Source organism: Periplaneta americana, chromosome 15, assembly GCF_040183065.1.
Source record: "Periplaneta americana isolate PAMFEO1 chromosome 15, P.americana_PAMFEO1_priV1, whole genome shotgun sequence".
NCBI classification, from domain to species: Eukaryota; Metazoa; Arthropoda; class Insecta; order Blattodea; family Blattidae; genus Periplaneta; species Periplaneta americana.
In genome coordinates, this window is record NC_091131.1 from 49103050 (window position 1) to 49130766 (window position 27717).

The 27717-nt window shown below is 34.9% G+C and overlaps 1 protein-coding gene across 2 annotated transcripts; it reads right to left on the reverse strand.

Moving 5' to 3' along the window:
* On the reverse strand, window positions 1–27602 carry Hmt4-20 (Histone methyltransferase 4-20). 2 transcript variants are annotated; one of them, XM_069847089.1, is made up of 7 exons: window positions 27439–27602; window positions 26156–26313; window positions 17861–18026; window positions 17158–17270; window positions 16608–16794; window positions 15759–15895; window positions 1–14806 (listed from the first exon to the last, which is right to left on the reverse strand). In XM_069847089.1, exons 2-7 carry the CDS (start codon window positions 26302–26304, stop codon window positions 12970–12972), a joined length of 2589 nt encoding a protein of 862 aa, XP_069703190.1. In that variant the 5' UTR covers window positions 26305–26313; window positions 27439–27602; the 3' UTR covers window positions 1–12969. The 2 variants fall into 2 exon arrangements, with proteins under 2 accessions (XP_069703190.1, XP_069703189.1); XM_069847088.1 differs by lacking the exon at window positions 27439–27602 and adding an exon at window positions 26997–27161.
* Between the last annotated feature and the right edge of the window lie 115 nt (window positions 27603–27717).

Below are 27717 nucleotides of genomic sequence, written 5' to 3' on the forward strand. Positions count from 1 at the left end.
AGTATTAATAAAAGACCATTTATGTTTTCCATTTATTCACTTGACAAACACAAGCCTTTGTTCCCACATACATACTGCTCAGCGCAACTGTGAGTTTGTCTTTTTATTACATATGTACACCAACACAGATGCAGTCCAGGCTATTAAAGTGACAGAAATAACCTATTACTGGAAACTCTCAGTTTCCACCAAACAAATGAGCATTGCATTCACACTATTTCAACATCCATACTTATTAGCAGGGTTGCCAACTCCTGAATTGAGAAATAAGGATAATGGACAGATCAAGTTTATATAAAAATGAAGTTACATGAAGTAAGGGCAAAGACAATAAGACAGATTTAAGCTTTCCATATTCCATAAAATGATTCTCTCCTGTTATGTTGTCAGCCCAAATAGCTGGTCATATATGAAGCCTTTAGAAGTGCTGTGTCAGGAGACATGTTGCAATGCTGGCTGGCAAAGCCAACACTTCCTCCCGGTGATGATAATGAGATTATAAGGAGGAAATGTGGAATGTTGACGGAGGAAACATATCCCAACACCTTTTTGCACACTAGAAACTCCACTTGAACTTGCCAAGATTTGAGTATGATATGGGGAAGCCGATATACTGACCTTTCAGCCATCAGCTAGTTACCCATCATCTCCTACACATTGAGTAATGTTTTCATGGCTTCTTATACAGAGAGAAGCATTTATCGAGATCCAAGATAGCAGCCTGTTATCTGGCTGAGGAGCAGCTAGGGCTAGGCACTAATGCATACACGTGGGCACATTACATCACATCTTTGCTATCTACATATCTGTTGTTACCAACAATCAACATTTCAATTATAAACAAATGTTTCACAACTTCTCAAATTGTGACATAATGGTACTGTCATTTATGTTTATTACACAACTAAGGGGGTTAGTGTGTTGAAGAAAAACCAGATTTTGTATTGCAGCGAATGGGAGACAATTTGAGCAACGAATGTGAGCTGGGTAAGTACAAATTCTACAATTCCTATTGTAAGTGTTGTATCAGTGCCACAGATATGGGTGCGTATCTCACAGTAATAAGCCGTAACTGACACCATGTACCTCTGATCACGACAAATACTTCTCACTGTGCAATTTTAATTATAGTAAGACCCATTACTGATATTCTTGAAAATTAATTCGTATAAAAATGTATTTATTATTATGATAACTTCTATTGTTACTTACTATGGAAAAAAAATTTCCCGAGATTTAGATTAAAAAATAAAATATTCTCACATATCACAGATTATCCTTGTATGGAAAAAATTCAATAAAGCCGAAAAAAATTGTAACGCGGTATAAAATATTGTGACGAACAAATATTAAATCTGGAATATGAAGAACTTAAAACTCTCAAAATAAGTTACATTTGTCTCATTTAAATTCGTATCTAAACACAGTAAACATTTTGAAAATAAAATAAAAGCAGCAGAAGAGAAATTACAAAATTATGAAATAACAGTAAGCAAAACAGTTAGGAAGGAGATAATACTCTTGGCAGCATTCTTCAGAAGTCAGAACAGTGACAATCCTTGACATTAAGATGATGTGATGCTTGGCAACCCTTGATCTCAAAAATAAAAATTTGTTCCCCAAAATAAATTACAATGATATTGATACATAAGATCAAGTTGTTACAAATTTAAAAGAATTGAATGTGATCAATAACAGAACTACGGTAAAAAAAGTTACGTAATACCACAAAATATCAATATATCCTCTTTTAGATATTAACAAATGTCTATAACAGAAGAAAGAATTAAACACAGAAATGTGGTAAGTCAGCTTCTGGTATACCGAACATATATGATTTTCATTGAAACAATGTATAATACATATGACAGAAGCCAGAATAAACACTATGTCAGGACAAAAGTAACTAAACATACAGCACATTGTATCCAGCAATGTAACTAAACATATAGCTCATTGTATTCAGCAATGCGTCACACACTTCTTGATATAAAGTAAATGTCTCTGTGAAACAGTAGCAACTACTTGGATCAATAAAATCTTTTTAATGAGCACTGAACCATTTATAAAATCACATCAATTCCTGTTTTAGTTTTATGTAATCTGTAACGTTCGAAAATTGCTCTCCTTTCACAATTTTTATCAGGTCTGTGGAAATCGCCAGAAAAAATCCACCATTTTTAAAACTCTTCTGAGTAAGTATTGTTATCTTTAATCCACTTTCAGTCCATTACATGTAGCTAGTCCCTATATAATTAGCAGTTATATAAAAAAAGATAAAAATCGTTTTAATTATGAATACACATACCTATGAAGAGCAATTAACATACTTTGAGTAAGCAAATACTGCCTCTGAGTAGTTCAGTTGTTACTTAGTCAGTTTCAGGTTGAAATACAATCAATTACGCAAGTATGAAATATGAATTGCCAATAATATTGAATTACAAATCAAACTAATAAAGAATAATAATCTATCAATCGGAGCACATTAAATGTCTGATTAGTGTAAGATGTACTAGTCAGCAATGTATGTGTAATGGAGGGGGAAAGAAATTGGGCACCTATTATCTCCAATTCTAGATTATGTGAAATCACAACAAAATGTCCAAATTAAAGTTATTATTACTCGACCGAGGTCAGTGGAGTCCTGCAGCCCAAAGCACCACTTGTACTGCTCCTGCGTTCGTAATACATCATCGCGATAGTTCACATAACGCCCGCAGCTCCACTCACCTTGATCAAGTAATAACTAGAAGACCAAGTAATCTGCAACTGAAATAAGAAACTCTCCTACTGAAAAATTCATGAGCTCACTGCACTAAGTAATTTCATGACATGTAACTACCATGGTTTCTTAAAATTTCGGAGGATAAAACTGAATAAGTTCATGCCAATACAATTTCCTCGATCATAACTGTTACAGAAAAGTTTAAATCATTCCAGATTCATGGTGAAGTTCTATACTGGATATTCTGGTTAAAGTTGCATTAAGAAAGTTATTATTTGTAGAATTTAATATCAACACTGAAATGTCAGCATTTGACTGATTGAAAGAATAGACACAATATTTCTCAGTCTGAAGCTCTATCATTTTTTTCACACTGGCTCATGGTTAGCAAAAATCATTAAAGCCATAAGACATCTCAGTCAGAAAATTCTATCATTCATATATTTAACAGGATAAAAATACTTAATAAATGGTTTTAATTTTAACTTTTCCAAGAAACGGTTGTGACTGGAGTACAATAAATCATTATGTAACCAGGAAACATTATTATTAAACATATCACTTCCAGCAGAGTGTCTGACATAACAACAGAATACGTTATTCTGCAGTGAATCTTAAAATTTATCACAAGAAAAAAAACTAGTCACATAACATACAAACTTTACAGTGATACACATTTGCAAGAACTACACGACTAAAAGTTTACTGATTTTCGATGTCTATACAAACAATTAAGGAGCAGAGTTAAATTTTTCACAGTGAACAAAAAGTGGGCATTCATTGTGGTCAGTGAATTATATCTGAAGTCCTCTCATTCAGGGACAAGGTTCTTTATTAAATGATTATCCTGAGGAAGTCATGGTTAAAATATTAAAATCGCCATTAAAATACATAATCTTCAATCGGAATTTAAACTGCAAATCTCGAATCTATTAGTGAATGTGGTGGCAACTATATCAGAGAAAGACTGACTAAAGGAAAATGTTGCCCATGGCCATGCTACAAAGGTGATGAAATGCATAGAACTGACTTGATGGTACACATTAAATAGGATGAAGAGTGAGCCCTGAAACACTTTACAATTTACAATGAAAAGAAAATTCTCGTGTCTCCAGCCACAAACTCAAAATTCTTCCAAGTACCATCAGTATGTTCAACTCAGCAGACTAGAATCCTAACAATAATTCTTATCAATATACTTCTCTTACTTTCTCCCATAAAGAAAAATGCTTTAAATTATTTCAATTTTGTTTCCTTTCTCATGAATATTGGAAGTATTACTTCATGTAAACCTAAAAATGGATTGAACCCCGGTTCCTTTATGTTGAAGATTATCAGCTGCATTCAGAATTATGTTTGGTTTGATATTAATGATTCTATCAAATTGAAAGATTCGTTAAGCCAATGGGAGAGTTAAAGCCAATAAAAGTGATGTTATTTAAAATAATTCTGAATTTATATGCAGTGAAGTTTAATTAAAACTATACCATGTAAAATGTTGTTATAGAATGGAAAATAAAAAATGAGGTAGAAATATAAATTCAGTCCTGAATGCATTTACAAATTTTGTAGTAATTAAAATTCTTGTCGATAAAATGCACCATAATAATTCCTAGTGTGCATAATTCTCGTTCAACAGTAGTAAAGAACGAATACAAATTAATGTGAAATTGACAACCTGTTGGAATAAGGCAAAGTTCAAGACAGAATCATGTTAGGTAGAGAAGAAAAAAAAAATCACAAAAATCTTCGAAGCGTCGATCTTTAGTCCACTTCATATTATTTATACTTTTTTTAACTAGGTTATTTTATTATTTATTTACTTATACTTATAGCTGACTTTGTAATTTTTAAAGATAAGATGGTATATATAACTCATAAACGAATTTTTCACAATGCTATTGTCGTTCAAAAATAATAAAATGACAATTATGTCATTCTTTCTGTATGGTCATGCCTTGTTATCAAGTATGAAAGAATACATATGTCTGATCCTATTCAATGCTTTGGAACACATTTAATTGGACGTTGTTCATAATTTTCTCTATGTTCTTTTACACAAAGTATAATGATCAGATGCTACAATGTCTTCAGTTACAATGGCAATAAGAAATAGATTATTTTGAAAAACTATATCAGATCCTACTCAAGGGACTAGTATTTTTTTTTAATCATTTCAAACAGAAAAAATATCAACCCTTTCTAATGCAACAGCAGCAATTTCGTAGAAGACTGAAAATTAACAAACCTCTTTCATATGTTCCAAATGTCTTCTGGATGCAATGGAAATGCAGCATAAAACCTCTAACATATTTTCTAGAATATTTCCTATAAGAAATTGAAAAATTAAAAAAAAACTCAAGAAAGTAATTCTAAATAAAATGTCTTAATTTAAGGCAAAATTTGAAAATAGTCCTGTTTTTGTAAAGATGTACACTTTGCGGCAAAAAGAATGGGCTGCCGACAATTTATAAGTTCCAGATATATAATACCATGCATGCTCGTCTTGTCAAAGCAGCCATTCACCAGATAGATAATTCAACCATTTATACGTGCTGTATTTTGTCGAAGAGCCTGAAATATGTTATAAAATCGAATAGAGGGTTGATTCTAGAAACATTGGGGTCTCTGAAGAGTGAAATAATAATACAATTGATAAATACAAAATCAATTGAAGCAAATATAAACAGAAAAGTTCACACCTGTGGAGTAACGGTCAGTGCATCTGGCCGCAAAATCAGGTGGCCCAGGTTCGAATCCCGGTCGGGGCAAGTTACCTGGTTGAGGTTTTTTCCAGGGTTTTCCCTCAACCCAATAGGAGTAAATGCTGGATAACTTTCGGTGCTGGACCCCCGATTCATTTCACCAGCATTATCACCTTCATTTCACTCAGACGCTAAATAACCTGAGATGTTGATACAGCATCGTAAAATAACCCAATTAAAAAAATAATAATAAAAAATAAACAGAAAAACCCGTATTATGCCGGTCTGATACTACCAAGTACAATTGCCTAGATCAGTGGTCGTCAGCATTCACTGAAATGTGTTAAGGGTAAGCAGAGCCATCCCGTGTGCTCCATCGTACAGCAGGAAGAGGTAGAGAGCATACCCACTAGCAGCTACGAGTGCACCATGGTACAGTGTGTTCTCCGTGGGTAAGAGACGCAAGCCCCAGGGTGCTATGTGCTGACGACCACTGGCTTAGATCGTTACAGCACAGGTCTACAAATGAGTGAATAATAATAGTTCAAGGTTTGAGTCACTGACAACCTTAATTTTTTTAATTACGAATTATTCCATCATATGTCTCGCAAAGTGATGTTTATGTGGTGAAGTTTCATTATATGCCCGAACAAATAACAAACCCCAATCTTCCAAGCAATACTGTCTGTAAATAAAATGTTAATGTCTCAGCATTACTTCTGAATATGACAGACATGCAACAACTCCGCCAAGAAATCATTGTAGGCTACTGTGCATCAACAGCAGCCAGAGGATTGGAGTCCTGTTTGCGTAATCTTGTGGACTCCATGCGTGCAGAATGAGGGCAATTGAGGATGCAAGTGGTTTGTGAACGAGATATTAGTCCCTACCACAGGCCTTTTTGTTTATACAGTATTTATTTATTTATATTTGATGTACTTTCGCTTTTTATAAAGTAAAATAACTATTATTTTTTATACTGGCCAGATCCTGCCTATTAAAAATGCAGGGCACAATGCAGTTTATTAACAAATGTCATTTAACATTTCAAATGAATCAATTAAAAAGCACAATAAAAAATATAATAATTTTACTGTACCGGGAGGTGAACTCATAACCTTTGGAATGGAAAACAGACATCTTACCCTATACCACACACACGTCGTAAGTTTGATCACATTATAGTTGGATGACTTTCAATAAATAAACATCAGAGGAATACCTTCAACTGCAGTTCTTTTACGCATGTGAATTACGTAGTAGAACTTTTCATTTCTAACAACAAAGGGTCAGCCCATTCTTTTTGCACTGAAGTGTATGTATATCTTGTGTGTATGTTTTTGTCTATGTATACAGAGTGTCTCACCTAACTCTGCGACCTCAAATATTTCCAAAATAGAACAAGATGTGAAAAATCTACTTTCTGTTATCAGCAATTGTACCTCTAGTTTTCAGTTTTATAGAAAAAAAACATACATGTTTCATTTTAAAAAAAAAAGGTAACTTTGAGTTGAAAGTGATATTGTTCTAAGTTTTTGGTTTGTGCATACCCTCTCATTGTGTGAGCCCCTGACATGGGTACATGCCTGTGCAAGTAGATTTTTCACATCGTTTCATTTCGAAAATATTTGAGGTTGCAGAGTTAGGTGAGACACCCTGTATATGCTAGTGATGTATAAAATATTTAATTCTCACATAATGAGAATATCAAACTTTTCTCACAATGTACCAATTTGGCACAATGAGATAAAGAGTTTTTGTGAAATTGGTAGCAATGAAAATCTTTCAAATGTACGGCATTTCATTCCACATTAAGTCAAACAAGCTCCTACACTCATAAACCTTGTAACTATCTTAGAATACTGATATTTACTTTATAGTCCATCATTCATTCATTCATAATGTTCTGACTAAGGGCAAGTCTTTCACTGCAAACCCAGTCGATGTGATATAAAAATAACTGAACATGCCATGTAAAGAAATTACAAGGTTCAGAAGTTTCCTAGTTACATAATTAGCTCTCACTTCAAACATCATATTGCTATATTACAGGTTCAGGAGCCTCTTTAATATTATACCTTATACAGACATCTTGTCTCCTATAAAGCATTTTAAGTGGTATATTAAGTATATATTTTATTAACAAAAGACAACTGTTGCTCAATATTACACGTTAATATTATAACAGTGCTCATTATAAATGAGAACAAAAATGTTCCAAGTAGATGTACCATTCTCCACCTTAATAACATAATAATCACAGAAATAGTTTATACACAAACATAAGATGGATGAATGAATGGATGGATGGATGGATGGAATGAATGAATGAACAAACGAACGAATGAGCGAACATTTAAAATACTCTTCTTTCTCTTGAACACAATTGGTAGAACACAATGTACTACTTGAAAGTCAGAAAAAAAAAACAGTTTCTTCATAATAGTTAAAATAGTCACAAACACTTCATCATTTAGTTCTATATGCTTCTTAAGCTCATAGACAGAAAACGATATGGCTTTTAAACATATGAAAATTCACTTAATTTTTACAGGAAAGCAAGCCTGGAAGAATTATAGCATGTCACTGAATATTTATGCTTATACTAAAAACAAGTATTTTAACACCGGGATATGAGTACGACCATTCTGCATATACAATATTTGCACTTTTACCTTCATTTCTTACTAATATCAAAAGTGTACTAACACTAAAGAGTTTGAAAAAAAAAAATAAATAAATATATAGAATATTTGGACACATGAAAATCAAATCAAGAAATTATATTTTAAATGACAACAAAATTAGCTTTGTCATAAAATAACAAGATGGGAGGAAATTATACATTTACAAAACAAAATTTTTATATATTTTTAATATTGTAAGCCTACCTATAAAAATACATAATAATTAGTAAAGAATACATTTCACAGAAATGTGTTCCACATTATATACTAGTGAAAGCTAATAATGAAATATTCAAGAAAATAGTTAAACATGGCTAAATCAATTCTATTTCATAATCTGTAACTTCAAACTTTTAACTCTTACATTCCAACTTGTAATGTATATAACACAAATTTTCTTTAAAAAAAAAAATACACAGTCCTGAGGTTCACTCAGCCTCTTACCAAATTGATCACCGGGTTTTCCTGAGGGTAAAGGCAGCCAGAGCGTCATTCTAATGTCAAGATCATGAAATCATGAAAACATGAAGCACCTTCACACCATATGTATAGGGGTATATCTTTTTTATATTCTTTGTTTTAAATTTCATACCAGTATTAAAGAGGAGAACATTCTCTAACATAAATCAATCAGTCTCAAAATATAATTACGGAAGATAAAAGTGCAGAAATGTAAACAGAGATTGATAGCACATTACTGTTTCACACAGATACTGCAAATCTTGTGATTAGTCTTTCCCTCAATTAAATATTTTGAAAACTTTGTTAGTGTACTTTAAAAAATACTGTGATTCAATATTACGCACTTATTAACAAAATAAACTTCTTTCATGAGAAAATAGAGATTCCACGCTTGTTTTAAAAAATCTACTATAGTTTGCAGGAATAGATGTGTAACACCATAAGGTCTACAAACATTATAACTGCAATACAAACAGTTATACAGCATAACATAAAATTGTTTTTTAAAAACATTTTGTCTAAATTACTATAAAAATAATTTTTTAAAATAACAGATAACTAATATTTTTGATAATTATTTAACGTAATGCAGCTTCTGTCAAGCTCGCCCAGCCACAAACATGTTTATTACGTCATCAAACTCCACACATCTCACCAGCTCGGATTCTACGCAGAGTACAACTAAGGTGTTTAGACAGTCGTTGGACAGACTCGAATGTTGGTAAATTTTTGCTCTACGGCAATGATTCTTTACAATTAAATAATCACTAAATCACACACCAACTGACCAACCTACCAGGCTATCATCACTTCACATATGCAACTGCAAACAAACTTAATGTAAAAGCTCAACAGTGAGAACTATAGATCAGTGCAGTTTGAAAAATGAGTAAGGACGTTTCAGTTCATAACTGTTTGATCAGATATGCTAAATTAAACCTTAAATGCAAGGCCAGTAACTGTTAATCTGTCAATCCCTTTAAATTAATTTCTTACAAAATTAAATGGATTACTCATTATTGTCGCTATGTTTGTAGTGTAGTGCCATACAAACATATCACAGACTGTTTTAATGAATGCTACAAATTTATTGTTGCTTTGAGTATGAGAATGACATCGTGTGCCTTGTCACAGATAAATTATTGGTAACAGCTCTTTGTTGTAGCAAACTTATTCTTTTATGTGCTTTTGGCTTGTTGAAATGTCTTATCAAGATATTTTCTTGGAAAGAGTTTATTACATGACAAAAATTTAAGTACCGGTACCAATTTTTTAAGTTTCGTTTTTCCTCACTAATGACAATGCCACCCCTAAATTCTGCCATCCTGGGACAACTGCCCTGGTCTGCCCATTGTAAATACAGGCCCATTTGTGAGGATGAACCAAAATGGAAATAAAAGTGATTTGCATGGTTAATTTTATTGAAATCTCAAGTAATCCTAGAAATAATGACAAACTTTTTTGTTAAATGACCATGGTTTGGAAACAAATTATTGAATGACAAAACCAGACACTGCACTGTACTGTAAGGAATAGAGAATACAGTTGTAACGTTACTTATGATATTCATTCCTCAAAACCATTTCAATTTGTAGTCATTTATAAAAACTGTTCAAAAATGCAGTCTCCTACACAACAACGTAATATTGCCTGTCGTATACATTCAAAGACTTCAGCCATGTGCTGTAGAATGTCAGCAGCTGTAAGCACCCGAGCGACAAAACTCGAGTGGATTGGCCGCGGTGGACCTAATGGACGGCCTGCTCGTTCTCCCGACCCCACCCCATTTGGCTTTTGTGTGTGGGGGCACTTGAAGAGCCTGGTGTACGAGATTCCAATTAAATCGAGGAAGAGCTCATCGCTCAGATGCTTGCAGCTGCTGACAGTCTACGGCACATTGTGTATCGACGCAAGAGGTCGCACTTTTGAACAGTTTTTGTAAACGATTACAAACTGAAATGGTTTTGAGGAATGAGTGTCATAGGTTCTGATTTTGTCATTCCATAATTAGTTTCCAACCCATAGTCATTTAACAAAAAACGTTTGTTTTGGTCTCTTACATCATCCCCAGAAGTTTGAGTACTGAATTTAGATACACCCTCTATAAATAAGTTTCTAAGATGTTTATGTAACGTCTTTTTAATATTCGTGATTGTTAGAAGATAAAAATTATTAAGAATATAATTTATCAGTGCATAATATGAAATCAAGAAAGTGAAAAGAAATCAAGGAATGTGACGTATTCAACAGGCAACTTTATGAAATAGCTTTCTGTTGAAGAAAAAGATAAAATGACTGCATAAGTTGCAACATAAATATTCTTTTCTTCCTTATCAGATACACAAACAAAGTTCTCCTTACTTTTCGCATGCAAAAGCTGGAGATACTCGACCAGCTGTACGACAATGACAGGTTAAAATTCTAAGGCTTTCAGTTTTCATACGATGGACAAATGAATAGTTTTCTTTATCTCTCTTTCGGTATGCTCTGTAAGAAAGACAAATTAGAATGGAGAGCCTAATAGTCATTTTCATCAGCATACCAAATATATCAGGATATAATTATTTCAATAAAAACTTAAATTTAAACAGTTCAGAAAGGAGAAGTGTGAAGGGAAGAGGAAAATGAATGTCGTTTTGCAAGTAAAATCAACAATTAAGACCATTATGATACCAGCCATTCTGAATGATACCACAACCGTTCCCAATGTACAAGACAATATATCAACAGTTTATAACTTGGGCACAAAATTTTAAGAATACCCACTGCACTTGAAGATTAAACCTTCCTTACAATTTCGCAAGAGGGCCAAATGTTCTCGTGGTACATACAGTTAGTAAACAAATTTGGCTACTTCTATGAGACCCTTTGATGAGAAGAAAAGTGGATTTATTGTATGGGATATCTGTATGTAATTCACTGTCTTGGAAATGCATTTTTCTTGTGACTAGTATACAGACAGGAAAGAGGCATTTAACTTCTGAACAAATATCTGAAAGGCAACAGTGTTTTATGGGTATCAGATAAGTGAACACTTTCAGAGTAAGTGATCAGTATGTCTCCATTTGTTAAAATTATTCTACTTCCATACAAAATGAAGTATATTCGCATCCATTGACAACAGTATCACAATACACAATTATTTATAATTTTTATAATATGCATAAGAAAATGCATATTCATCAGTATCCTTTTTCTTCACATGTCTACAATCAATATGCATTATGTAGTTTTGTATGCTGAATTCCTACTTCAAAGAAATTTTACCTTATTAAAGCCATGATTTTTAGAATATGTGAGAACTAAAATAATCCCAAAATTAAAAAGGGGGATTAAATAAGACCTCCACAACATTCTACCAATATTAACACACTAGCAAATTTATGCTGTATATTCATTTAAGAGTTTAAATATTAAATATAAAAAAACCATGTTTCCATTCACACAAAATATTCTAATATTCGTTTTATTTTATGCTGCACACAGAAGGTTCCTAAAAATATTGCCAGCTTTATTACGTATCAATTGAGCTTCTGAAAAATAATACAGACGTACAAGCAACAGCATCACTTTGTATCAAAGTTCTAAAGTCCAAGAATATAATGACATGATGCTACTCTTTAACCTTGGCATACCACAAGCTGACCAATAATGAAAATTGTCGAAAAAATAAAAGTATGTAACCACAGAGCATCATCAAAGTATCATATTTACAGTACCATTCCACAGGAAATCAAGAAGTATAAAACAGTATTAGAACAAATTCTTGCTGGATACCTTAACATCTACTTATTAACTCTTATTTCTCGTGAACACTGTTTTCTCAAAAAATTTGCATTCTAACACACCTGACTTGTAAAATGCATCTTTACCCCCACCCCAAAAAGAGTATTCCTTTTCTCAAAAATGAATACCAGATTCATTACATTATTATTATAATTATAATTATTAGCCTGAATGTACAACAGATGTGAAGAATGGGGCTTTCAATAAATATTTCAAATACTCGAAGAAAGTGAAGTTCTCTGTAGTTCAACCTGCTGCCTCAAGTACCACCGACACTACAATATAAAGAGACTCATGCCAGAAACCCACTTTTCTATACAGCCTACAGTAAGATTTCATCAACAGAAAAATAAATTGGAACGCTACATGTAATACGTTTTGCTGAGCAAATAAATAGTTCGGCAATAATTAATTTTGCAGTTGCTTTCACGTTTTCTCTCTAACTGTTCAGAAGGCCAAGAAGTCCAAGAAATCAACCCGAACAATTTCAATGAACCATACAATTTTTTGTTAGGAATTTTTAGGGAAATAAGTGGGGGTAGGGGCTTGCTGGCCGAAAGTTGCTTTCTAAAGAGATTGCATTGCCTACTTATTCCTTTGCTCACGCAGACTTGACACCCGTTGTTGAGGTGGCAGTGGAGGGGATGTCAATTGTGTGGGTCTCATTCCCAAATATCAGTCTCAAACGCTTCATCGGCGGATGAATCGCAGAAGAATAAAAGCTTCCCGATTCCTCTGGCAGGCCACGTCTTCGGTGTCGTTTCTCTCTGTCCTTGGATTTGTGACGTTTCTTGCGGTGTTTGCTCTCCAGATGGTTTTCATTGCCCACACCCTCCACCCGAAGAACCTCATATTCTGGTTCAAAGCTGTCCTCACTGAAACTGTTCCCCGACTCGATAACTTCGTCCAGGACTGGGCTTCGCTTCATTCGCAGAGTCAGCTTTAACCGTCCCCCACTCTCGTTCCCCTTTGGAGGGGTAGCGTCTGCCTGCGATGGATAGAATGTACCTCTGCTCTCTGAGGAGTCGACGGTATCATTTTTGGGGAGATCCTCTGCGACATTCCACCCTCCATTTAGGCTCGTCTTTGTAGCAGATGAGAATCCGATTCGTGAACGTCTTAGAAGGCGCGGTTCCTCCAGCTCACAATCCTCCTTGTCGTCGAACTCGTACACGTCTTTGGTCCTCTCACTTATCAGAGCCGGAGAAGAATCACCCACTTTGCCATCTTCCAACCTGGCCATCACTCCACTCACACTTCTTCCCCCCACAGCCCGCGAATGCTTCAAAAATCCACCCATCGCAGAAGAAGAACGTCTAGAAGTGGTCACACGCCGCAAGTGGTGGTCCCAACACTTCTCTAACTTCCCATTCACCATTTTCCTAACAAACTGTCCACCATTGTGCCGTTCTGGGAGCTGCTTGTCCTGTTTTGCTGCAAGCAGCTCCAGTTTGGAGTTTAAATTCTGGCAATGTTCCTTATGTTGCTCCTCCAGGATCTCGAATACCATTGTCGTCTTGCCATTCTCCTTTGTTGACACTTCTCCCACCTCATCCAACTTCTCCCTAGACCTGCGCGAGATTTCGTCATCTTTCAGTTCTAGCAGTTGTCCACTGCAATTGCTTCTACTGGTGTTAGAATTATTTACCTTCTCCTTCATCACAGCCAGTGATTCGATGACGGGCTCATTCAGTCTCTTGTGGTTGCGCAGCATTATCCCCTGTGTCAATACGGAACTAGCACTGCTGTGATCACTTTCAATGCACGCATCTTCTTTCTGTCCTGTGGAATCAGGCTCACTGCCCAGGCTGCTGGCATTGCTCTGAGCATCATCCATTAACACGGTTGACCCACGGTTCATGAGACTCGACAGCGAGATATCGTCGTCATCATCTTCCTCGTTTGTACGCTCAGACTTCTCCCTCTTCCCTGGTAGTCTCCGTGAAAGTCTTGATGTCTTGGTGCTAACACTATTCCGTCTGGGCTTGCTACTTGCTCCAGTAACGCAACTGTTTCTCGTTATCTCACTCCTCAAACCACGGCACAGTCTCTCCCGTCCTGTTCTCTCCCCATTTTGAACAGAATTGTCTCGGCCACTAAACAACTTTTCTGAAGCTGATTTCCTCATTCCGTGGTCGTCATCAATATCCGAAAACTTACAACCTTGTGCGATCAACAGTTCCGCATCGTACTTTGTGAGTCCCTTTTGTCTCAGTTCTTTCATGCTGAGAGGCGCCACAATGCTCTTGATGTCACTGCCTGCAGAAGATGAGCGACTGCCAGGGTTATTCTCCGACAGAGATTTGTAGTCAGATTTCAAATTTGAAGGTTGTCTGTGCTTTGTACGATTCAATCTGTTGTCTGTTTCTCTCAGTCTGTAGCCAGAGTTTAACTCGTCATTCTTCGATTTTCCCTTGCCGAACACTCCTGTGCCCCTCCTGAAATGGGCAAAGCAAATTAAACAGATAACATACTGCAGTGTTTTCTAATTAAAGATATTTTGTTTCCTTTCACACATGCACATTTCTGAATCACAATATGAATTACACACAAATGAATAGTTTGCAGCTTGATAGAGAATGTACCACGTCCTATAATCAATTTTTATGATCCTATTATGAGTCATCTCTGTAGTTAAAAAGATGTGTGTGCATATATATATATATATATATATATATATATATATATATTATTTTTCCAATGAAAAAATATTTTATGTGTTACTTGTTACTTTATTAATGTTGGTTGGATTGTTCGGATACTTAGGTTTGGTTTGGTTTAGTTTAGCTGGGTTTTCAATACTGAGCATTTGACAACAAAATCACTGATTCTACTCACCTGGTTTCTGTTTAAATATTACCTACTTATTTTTAATTTGTACATTTCATTAGTATACAAGTGTAGATATTGCTGTACACACATATTTCTTTACGAAAAAGATTGATTTCAAATTTTTTCCCTTATAATAAAAAACTTCATCTGACGAAAACCACACTTTTTTATCTTTTTTATCTCAAACATCAATTTTTTTAAACATCAATCTTTTTTATCTTAAACATCAATTGTTCTTAGCTTGATTTGAATCTATGATATTGTAGTTCAGTGCAAGCATGGTAACTCTAGATCAGTGAGAAGGAAACTTTACAGATACACTTAAGTAAAATTTCATATATCAACAATAGAAATATGGCTGTAACCAGCATTTTAGCTGTTCCTCATTTCAAGCAAGGATTATCTTATCCTCACTAAGTCAAACACAATGATCACAAGACAAGCAATAGAAGTTCAAAATGCAGGAAATCCAACCTAAACAAAAACTTTATTATATCTTAAATTTTATGTCAAAAACTCTTTTAAACAGAAACTCTTTAAAACAGACTGAATTTTTACCTTTCACAAGTCTCACATTCGCAGTAGCCATTACCATCCCCAAAGAAATCTTCCCCATAAAAGCAGGTGATCTCCTCTCCTACTTCAATGTCTCTCAGCACTTTCACACATGCCGTATCTCGACCAGTCGCCACAAACTGTAATAAGCAGTTTAAACAACATTCTCTTACACAAGCACTTTATAAAGTAAAATGAGAACAAAATGTGTATAAAATATTAAATCTTATCAAATTTAATTTGGAAGTATAAAGTAAATTCATCTTCTTAGTAGTCAAGTAAGTAGCTAATATTGCTAATATACTCACTGGCAAATTGATCTGATCATTTCTTACAAATGAATTTGTCTATATACTGTATTATATATTGTTGAAAATTCCAGATTCTTCCAAGTGGCATGATTCGAACCCTCAGCTTTACTTCCCTCATAAAGAAAGCCATGTTAAGATTTTTAGTGTCCTTTAAAAATTCATCACCCTTGAGTCAGATTTGAATATGCGAACTTCGAATCTAATGACTAGTGGTAAGTACTAGATTCCTGTGGATGACAAACTAGACCTACTGGGTCAAGCATATATATAACAAACGTTATCGATGGAACAGAGCTCAGTTGGTAAAGTAAATACAAAAGGGGAAGGCTCAGGATCAATATCAGATATATATCAGCGTAACTTCCAGAAAAACTCTGTGGTCTTCAGCAATATCAAAAGTAATGTAATCAGAGAATGATGTGACAAAGCTTTCACTTCCTTCTACTGTAAAAAGTACAAGAATGAAAGAATTCTACATTTCTGCTTCCCTTAGGCCTTCCTTGCCTTACACAGCACAACACTATCTTACATGCATTCGCACCTTGCAATTGGCTCTGCAATCATGATTGATGAAAGCAGCTGGACCAAGCCACAGTTGTGCACAGTTCTTGCGACAGCTGTACATCACAGAAAAGTCATTCTTCCCAGGATGTAACAACATGGCTTCTTCCTCCTCACTGAGTTCCGCAATGCAACCGACCAAACAGGATATTTTTTCATTCTTGTACCTGTAAGCCAAGAAGCAATCACGTAATGTAATTCTTTAACTGAAATCACAAGACTTATACAGACACAAAATGACGATGTGATAATAGAGAGCTGGTAAAACTGGAGTAGCAGAGAAAATTGAAGAGATCAAAATCTTCATCACAGCTGTTCAAAATGTTAATTATCACAACACTTTCTTTATATTCTGTAAAAGTGTGAAAGTAAGAACCTTGTGAATAGTTCATATTGCATAAGCAGTAATATTCGCAAATAATTATATAAATTAAAAATAATAATTTTTAAGAACTGATTACTTACGACAATTCACTTTTATTTCAGAGAACCACTCAACTACAGTAATTTTGGTAACAGCAGCAACTCACCATTTTCTGGTGGCAGAGATCTTTGCACCTTTCTGTCCCTCAAGAGAATATCGATAGCAGGGTTCAATGATAAACCCTGAATCTCGATCAAAAACCCTAAGATACCTGTAGATCTGAAATATCAAGAAAATAATTAATGCTGGTATACTGTAAAATTAAAAATAGTGAAATGGCCAAATGTACACACATACACACATGCGTGCATACACACATAATTTAATATACACCCAAATAAGAAAATGAATTTTAGTTTTCTGGACTGTACTTGTATAAATTACCTATTCATAATTATTATGATAACTTCTAATATCATTTTCCTATCTACGAAAATCTGTATTTGAAAGTGACCTGAATGTTAAAATACGTTGTATTTTCTGAAAGGAACTAAGTGGCTGATTGAATTTTTCCCACCATATTAAACAGCGAGAAGCATGGCAAGGTGAACTGCTTCACTATGTTCTGCTGAGGCGAAATGCATGGCGAGATGAACGGGGAGGTACGCTACTCAGAGAGGTGAGATGAACAACTCCAACATGTTTTTACCCTTATACTTTAGGAATACATAACTGTAGAGATTTCTGTGATACTATTTTTTTAGTTATGTGTTTGGTCATTACATGTATTCATTACAATGCTTATTTAACTATTTTACTAACTCTCAAAATGATGAGCAAGTATATTTTATAAAAAGTATCCTACATACATGCTCCCCCAGTCGTTGCTGTTGCTGCTTTGTCCTGGTATGTGGTCCTCGGGGAATCCACTCTCCACTGATGAGACGATTGTAAGCCTTATCATAGTCCTGTGTTACTATGAAATCCTCTATGATAGATTTCAGTTCTTCCTTGTTTGCTTTTAGTGGTCGATACCTATTCAAACAAAATTCAATTCAGTAACACAGTGGTAGTACCAGTGATATAACTATCACTACTTAATTTTCACTCATAGGATTTAGGATCAGGATATCCAAATTTCAGAGTTATACAAGCAGATATCAATTATGCTCCTGCTAACAATGAATGACCAAAATGTCATATATGCCCAAAAAAGCCATGAGTGCTCATGTCTAATGTAAAGAATCTAGACTGCAATAACCAAAATAGGTAACTTAAAATAAAAGTACAACCTTACTGTAGCACTTCATAGTGCAGACAGCTGCATTTTTTTGGCACATTTCTGAGGTTTTAGAATGGAAAACGAAAGTGTTTGCAATAACCTTAAATGAGACCAAACACCGATTGTGCAAAGAGCATTTTAAAAAGAACTCACGAAAAAGAATGAACACAAAAAAACACTCCAATTGTGCAGTTTAGTGGGTTTGGTTAGATAATGGTGATGAATATCTATAAAAGACAAACAGTGAAGAATCTTTTAGTCAACTTCAACAACATACAATATAACAAATTACGCACAAAAACTAACTCAAAACTAGAAACATGACAAAAGACTGTGCTCTCATGATTTAATACCCCTCAATTTGAACACTACTATTTCGATAGTTGTGCATAAAATGTGACAAATCTTCAAGACTTGCTGTCCCATACAATCAGAAAAATTATTTTTAGTCACATCAAGGAATATATATATTACACAGGGTGTTTAAAAAATACGGGGCATAATTTCAGGTATGTATTTCCCACATGTAGACAATCAAAATAGTTCATTACAACATGTGTCCGGAAATGCTTTATTTCCGAGTTGTGGCCTTCACAACATTGAAATTCACTGGAATGTTTTTCTTTTCACAGGTCGTTGCCATCAAAGGAGACATTAAGAGGGCACTCTGACAGTTCATTCCGAGGCGAAGGTTACATTCAGTGTTGTGTAGGCGTTAGACTGTGCGACATGTATTCAAATCAAGAGCTGGCAGAGATACACTTCATGTACGGTAAGGCGGACGGCAATGCTGCGCTGGCTCGTCGTTTGTACCAGGAGAGGTACCTACAGCGACAATGTCCAGATCGGAAGACATTTGTACGTCTCCATTACCGTCTGTGCGAGTATGGAAAATTTAACTCTCCTGGTTTGGGAAGGGGACAACCAAGATCTACAACCCCAGAAGTACAGGAGGAGATTCTGGAGGCTGTGAACATGACTCCTTCTATCAGCACACGAAGGGTAGCGTTGCAAGTCAATGTTCCTCATACGATTGTCTGGAGACTGTTGAAAGAGTATCAATTGTATCCTTATCATTTGCAATGTGTACAGGCCCTGTCACCAGCAGATTACCCTGCACGAGTTAGGTTCTGTCAGTGGTTCTTGCAGCAGTGTGGTGTAAATGAGAACTTTCCTGCCTTAGTATTATTTACAGATGAAGCACAGTTCACACGAGACGGCATAACAAATTTCCACAATCAGCATGTATGGGTGTATGAAAACACAGTGCAACTGTTCCATCTCATTACCAGGTGCAGTTCTCCCTCAACATGTGGGCCGGTATCATTGGTGATCGATTAGTTGGACCCCATGTACTTGTAAACAGACTTACGGGGCAGGCATACAGTACACGAACTTCCTGGAAAACACCATACCTCATGTTTTAGAAGACACTCCACTGATCAATTGTCAACACATTCACTTCTTGCATGATGACGCTCCTGCACACTTCAGTCGCACGGCTCACCGGTACTTGGATCGAAGGTTTCCTGATCGATGGATAGGTAGAGGTGGTCCAATTGCTTAGCCTCCACGCTCACCTGATCTGAACCCTCTCGATTTCTACTTGTGGGGCCATTTAAAATCATTGGTTTATTCATCTCCGGTGCCTGATTTGGAATCCCTTTGGAATCGAATTGTGGAATGTTCTGAGGACATACGCAATACTTCTGGAGTTTGGGATCGTGTTCCCAGGTCAATGAGACATCGATGTGAGGTCTGTATTCAAGCAGGAGGTGGACATTTTGAACATCTTCTGTAATGACAACGACCTGCGGAAAGAAAAACGTTCCGGTGAATTTCAATGTTGTGAAGGCCATAACTCGGAAATGAAGCATTTCCAGACACATGTTGTAATGTTGTCTACATGTGGGAAATACATACCTCAAATTATGCCCCATATTTTTTAAACACCCTGTATATATATATATATATATATATATATATATATATATATATATATATATATATATATACAAACAAAATGTCAAAGAACACTTGATGTTGTAAATTTCTATACAGGCTTCTGTTTACTTCGAAAAACATTGCCTGACCAATCAATAGATTATGTATCTTATCTACAAATTCTATGAAGTAGGTCTATGACTTATGTTGCCAAAATTTCAAAACTCATTTTCTGAAAGCCATATACAACCATTTTGTATATGAACAAGTACGCCAGTAACATCGATAAAAAAAATCAAATATAATAGCCTATATATCAAATATTATCCTGAACAAAAACACGATCAATGTTTCTTTAAAATACTAAATGGCTTACAATAAATTTTGATGGAGCATCTTGATAATTGGGATAGAGGTGTTATGAAATCTACACAATGCATAATTTATGAACAAAAACATGTAACATACTACACTGAAAATCTACAGACTCACTTCCCTTCCGATGTTGGGCTGCTTAAAGTTGCAGCCCATTGAAGTAACTGGTACCCATCAAGGTGTCTTCCACGAAGAAGAAAGGTCCACTGACATTTATTTCTCCACTATTCGCGAACTATATATATCCCTTTGTTGAAGACCACGTTTTCATGACTGTAAACTAATAGATCAAGCAATCTGCCAAGCCATCTAATTATGTCAAAACAAATCTTGGGAGTATGGTTATAATGCATAATCCTTAAAGGAATCCAATCTTTGCAAATAAAAATCATGACTAGTAACATCAACACACAATAGGGATCTGCCGACATACCAGTAAAGATATGATGAACTTACTGACAGTGCATTGTAGCCTAAACTTAGAAAATACATACACAAATGGGACTCTGATTAATACTTCTCAATATAGATTTCGTAAACTAGAGAAAAACATGAATTAGCATGAAATCAATTACAGTGAAACCTCTCATTTACGGACATCGAAGGGACGTAACAATCTGTCCGCATCTGGGAGGTGTCCTTTATTGGGAGGGAGGCTCCCCAATCTAACAGTAAATTTATAACATGCATTATGTATCCCTTCACGCTTCAAATGAAATGTATTACTGTAGTTTAATTCTAAATACAGTATACTACAGTAAATTCTTTGCAACTTTGAACTACAGTAGATAAGACCGAAGAAGAAAAACACAGTACTGTGTCATGCAATTTTATTCTAGGTCTACAGTTATGCTGTACTGTAATTTATAGTTTTCAACTTAACCTTTACGTTCAGGTGCCATGTCTCTCGAAACAGAACAACTGATTGAAGTGAAGAGAATAATCCTACTAACCCTATCATGTATCGAATACAATTTCACGATCGCGGAAATCTTGGACCCATCAGACAGGTTAAATTTTGTGACTTCATTTATCCACCCACTTCCAGCTAACAAGGGGTAGCCGGTTGGGCTAGTGATAGCCTACGGGACCCTTATTGTTTTCTTTCATGTAGAGGAATGTCTGTACAGTTCTCAAAACTAAATTTTCCATTTTTGTAACACATTAGGTCTTGAAATCCAAGTTCTGTCCGCAGTCAGGAGGTAAAGCAAGCTTTAGAACTGTGAAACAGCTGTCCGTGTCCATGTCTGAGAGTGTCCGTAAACGAGAGTTAAATTTAATTTCTATATTATTTCAGTTGGGACATAAAAATCTGTCCGTATATGAGGAGTGTCCGTATCTTGGGGGTGTCCGTAAGGAGAGGTTTCACTGTAATGTGATTTTAATCCTCACAAGATACAAGGCCTATTAAATGTTTGATATCATAAATCCAGGCCAGAGTGTCATCAAAAGGAACTGCAGGTCCTGAAATAGATTATTTTCCACGACTATTTCGTTAACTTCAGTCTTTTAAAAGAGAAAGGCACCAACAGCCCATAGGGCTATTTAGCACTGTAAGTTATTTAGGATTAATCCAACCCACCTCTAGTCCCATTCTAATTCTTCTAATATTAATCAGAGTTTATTGTTTTTGTACCACAAATTTCGTTTCAAATTCTGATAATTCAGGCAAGATATGATTTATTGTGAACAACAGACTGAAACCAGACTATAATTTCAATATTTTCCATTCATCATCATAATTTATTTTAGTGGTATAGAAATCAATGACAAACTTCTATGTGTCATACCTCTAGTGTTAGCAGCACTAATGATTGTGGATGAAATACAATGCATCTGAGCCATCTAGATCTAAAAATTCGTCGGCATTTATCTGATGGGTTTCCATGAGTCCACCGATGGGAGGAAATGTGCATATTCAACAATGGCAGCGTTAATTTGGTTGTGAGTTCAGGTTGTTTGTTCTGTCATGTGTTGTGCGGCAATGGTAAAAACAGATACCGTATGTACTAACAGAATGTAATATAATATATAAATATACAACAGGTTAAATAAAGAATATGAAACTGTGTGGTATAGCCAGGCGAAAGTTAAGACGTAAATTTCGTGATGGGCCAGTATCCTCTAGATCAAGCACGCAAAGCATAGCCATTTCTAGCCTTTAAACGAGGTGTAACAATGATGTAGAATCTCTTTTAAGCATGCGACTGCATGCAATTCTGTAAGCAGAAGGTCTATAGACTCTTTGTCAGAGGGTACAAATATGCCTATGCATGACATCTTGACATCCCTGCTCTAGATTACAATATTAAGATTATTTGATAGACTCAATGAAAATGGTTCTTTAAATGATAGAAAAACAAAATAAAAGTGTCGTGTTCTTATGGAGGAAAAAAATCAGTCATATTGAAGCAACCTTGGAGTGTAGTTCTCTTAAATCTCTGAGACGTTTAGCAAAGGGAACAGAAATTTGTAAATCATCTGCAGGAGTTCCAACAAAATTATTTAAAATATATAAAGAGTAATTATGTACATTACAATATAAGAACTGATGCATGTGAACGAAAATTTCTTCAGGTGTGAACTGTGTAAGAGAAACAACATCTTTGAGCAGGGTGAGTATTGAACATTGTTGTGTTATAAATAGCCTACCTAAGTTTTAATCCAATTAACTCTTGAGACCACACATCCTCGTTTAGCAGTACAGACATGATTTCCTATCGAATAAGTGATCAACCAATTTCTCGATCTAAATAGCTCAAACTTAATGTATTTTCTACAAGACAAAAGGGATTTATATCCTTCAAACCAGCGTGAAAGCAAGAAATTTTAAGCAAAGCATTTTGGAGAAAATGAATGTACTGTAGTAAGTCTTTCTCTTGGGTTAAAATAGCAAATATATGTTACTACAATGAATAAATAAAGATATTTGCGGGCATAATATGAAGAAGTAGATAGTTTGAGTTGTCAGTTCATGTCAAATTTTGACTGGTTTCCAAAGACAGAAGCAAAAATTAAATTAAATACTTCTTTAATGAAGAGAAGATTATTAACAGCTAACTTTTAATTTTCACTGACACTGCTACAAAAAGGGCTATGACAGGTCCTTCGAAGGTGGAGCAAAGAGACCCAGAACTTGATCTGCCTATTTTAAGGGTTTGTTTACATTACCACTGTAACTCGTCCTTTCTCTCAACCCATTCTCATTGTTGCATTTAGATTAAGTGAAAGTAAGTGCTTTGATTAGGCTTGCACATAACAAGACTGTGATATGTCTTTGCTAAAGAAGTACCTAATTTCTCACACCTTCTATAATTAAGACTTTGTAGTTCTGGTCAGATTTTTTTTTTTAATGTTCCATATTCTAGCTGTTAAGCGATGTACGAATACCATGGAATGTAAATAAATATAAATAGCCTACTAGCGCTGAGGTAGTTCCCTCTATACTCTGCCCATACACCACCTTGCATACACCAATTTGTGACAGGTTAGGTTTGGTTAGTTTAGGCTTTTATTAAGTATGTCTTGCATTTACGATTAACTGATCTTCACAAAAAAAAAAACCTTATAAATTCAACGATTTTCACTTCCGAAATCAACGGAACTACTTCAGCACTAGTTTCACCTCAAGCTATACATAGCAACAATAAAGATAAAGTAAACCCCATACAATGCGTAAGTCTTATCTAACTTTTATTTGTACATTTCATTATTATTATTATTATTATTATTATTATTAAGCCTATTATTATTATTATTATTATTATTATTATTATTATTATTAGGCCTATTATTATTAATATTTACTACTACTATTAGGTCTACTATTATTATAAAGTAAAGAATGTTAAACAGTATAAACTCCTAATTTTAACCATAATTTAAAAAAATTGCTCAATAACATATAGGCCTACTTCACACATTTCTATTCGTAATTATTCGATTATGTTTCATACAGTTCATAAAATTGAACAGAAGATAGCACAGTACCGATAACAACACTGCTGTGGAATGTGGATTAAGAAAAAAATGGTCGGAATAATATTATGCATAGGTCTACGGTTTCACTTTTCACTAGCTACGAAGTCCCATATTCATAGCTGTCTGGCATCCAAATCTGCTGAATATATCCTAGGGATCTAGAATCACCAGGGGTCGTACACGACCCGATGAAAAAAAAAATTTGAAATGCATCATCACTGTCCTTAGTTTCACTTGCACTGCATCTTAATATCAAGTCACAATTCCTATTCTACTTATCGCTGACCTTACATTTTCAATATCAGCACTTAAGTCACAAGCTTTATTCACAGATCCATCTTTCGAAGCACTGCACTATTCGAAACACACATAATCCGATGCTGAGGCGTGCCGATGATACTGATGCTGCATATTGTATTTCTGCTAAAAAACTTCATTATGAGACTGTTGTGTTTCCATTGCGACGTGACGATAGACCAGTTAGGCTCCTTCCAGTTACGCTATCTTCAATGATTCTGCTGCTGTCGTGCCCCATTTGCATGGATATCTACCCCCAGTTTTGCTTGCCATTTAATAATGACTGCATCTTTTAAATCATGTCTTCTTGCTTCTTTCCTGAAACACCCTCCACAGCAGTACAAACTAAAATGGTTAATAAGCTTTCAGAATCACACAGTCAATAGTTTTAAGCATGCAAAAATACGGAAATAAAGTACACAAGGATATCATAATACGCTTCATATTGTGTAATTATATAATGAAAATAAATATTTCATAATAATAAGCAGTGCTTTTCTTCTGGAGAAAAAGGTGATGGAACTCTGTAGAATATATTATAATGGATGGGGAGGTGATTAATGTCCAGTATGGGGATTTTGTCGTTTTAACCTCCTGTTCATAAAACTTTAAGACTTTCAAGGGCTAGGCGGAGTTCAAGAAAAATTACGTTAAAAGCATAATTATTGACACATTTCTCGGTCCCATAATGAAAAATACAGCAAAACGGTGCTGGCGCATTCCTCCAGAAAAAAGCACTGATAATAAGTATGATTGTTCTAATCTTTAAGCGTTTAGTCTGTGTAAATTCTCTAATGTGATTCACGGCATATTACTTGTGCCACTTCCTTCTTCAATCTTTATTATTCTCGATTAATCATCTAATCCTGATCTCAATCCAGAATAAAAAAAGGCCAGTGAGTTCTGAAGTTCGGTGAAAGTATGCCAAATTTAACAAATGGCAGCTGTCTGCACAGTATTCTTCTTAAAATTAGGCATATTTAAATTTGAATAAATATAGCCTATGTAAATAACAAAAAGTAAAAATTTACAATAATTTTATACTGGATCAACAATTCTGAAATGTTTAAATTCTTATCTTTATTATTAAAATGACAAATATATTCTGCTCAATGAACCTGCATGATGGTAAAATTAAACAAAACACTATCGATGATGATGATGACTTAAATGTTCCTTTGTCAGATAATAATACATATATATTACATTCTATTTCATCAGTTGTAATTATAAATATTTACATACGTAAGGAGCAACAATTAAAAACAGATCTGACAATACCTACCTAACATTCATTTTATGAGTAACGAATCCTAAATGAGGATCTAGTACCAGCGACGTAGCCAAGTCATCGTTTTCCGACAGTTCTTTTGGTGTCATTCCTGTCGGTTGCATCTTGTGAAAGGAATGACGGGGTGCTGAATCCACCACCATCCTGTATTACTGATAAAAACACATCTACATAATACATATACAACATGACCATAACCTATGTTAAAAATTGCCTCAAAAGACTTAAGACTTCATATTCTATAATTTGATCAATAGATAATCATATATTTCATTCACTCTCTACGTATTTTAAAAGTATATTAATAAAAACAAGTTTATGTTTAACACAACTCTGACGCTGGAATGGATCACAGTGGCCTATTTAATTCAACAAAGGGAAACTATTTTATTCAATGACGTTTAAAGTTTATATTCATGCCACAAAGTCTCCGAACGATTATATAAGTTATCTTGATCTTCTCCATACAATAATGAATTATTTTAAATACATCTCGGGATGAATATTCCTAAATATTTTATGTTATTCGTGCGAGAAACATCTTTTTTTGTCGCCTGACTGTTCAGTTCCAACTATTTTACCTCACCCCCTCCGGACACTCCCACATGATATGGGACACATTGGCGAAGCAGGTAACTAATATTTCGATTCTTTACGATGGTAACAATAAATACACACTGTTATCTTCAGCCTAGTTCCTGTTTCTTGCTTTCAACAACGTAAAAATGTCAAATGAAGAAAAAAAAGTTCGCAGAGTTCAATGGCTACATGGTTCAACACCAATTTCCCAACACATCTCATATGAAATATAAACTTTTCGTGGAATTTGTCTTACCTAAAATGTAAACAAGATGATTCTACGAAAATAACACTACAATCAGCTTTCCATATAATAGCTGTAAAAGTTATATATCTCACACATCATAAGGAAATCTTTACTGTATTTCTCTTCCTCAAAGACGCTTGAAATCAATCATGGCAGCCGACCGCATCACTCAATAATGGAATATCAGCTGATCTGAAAACTGGGCATTGAGAGCTCTCACACAGCGGAATATACCCTGTTTATTTAACAGGCAATACATAATTTCACAATTTATAACCTAAAGTATATGTCTTATTTATAAATTACGACCATGAGAAGTCCATTAGGACTATATGGTCATTTCGCGGAGGAATTTTCGGAGCTGGCCCTTTAATAGGGATAATGTTATCGTTTACGTGTCCACGGCCCCTAAGATTTTTTAACCAAAAATTGATAAAATTGGATATATTACCCAAAAGAAAGGACGTCTTCTTGTTCTTTGAAACATTTCTAATGTCCCCATCCACACTTTATGTTTATATCTTGACATGTTTTATGAATTCATCAATGTGTTCAAATTCGGAAGAACATATATTATGTTAGACCTAGAGCTTGAAAAGGAAGGCGCAGTAGATCCTCTCGAAGTTGATACAACTTCTAGCACTTTCTCCAGGTCAAAGGCATGACCGTGGGCATTGAAACGGGCCTTTCCTGTGTTAATCTCTGCGCAAGCTATGTATACCGCTATGTG

Bases quoted from the DNA above. Each gene is read 5' to 3' on its own strand.
- Hmt4-20 (XM_069847089.1), bottom strand. From the start codon at position 26,304: ATGGTGGTGGATTCAGCACCCCGTCATTCCTTTCACAAGATGCAACCG. The intron at 18,027-26,155 runs GTAGGTATTGTC...TTGTTTGAATAG, and splicing joins ACTCATAAAATGAATGTTAG to GTATCGACCACTAAAAGCAA. The intron at 14,807-15,758 runs GTAAAAATTCAG...TGCCCATTTCAG, and splicing joins GAATGTGAGACTTGTGAAAG to GAGGGGCACAGGAGTGTTCG.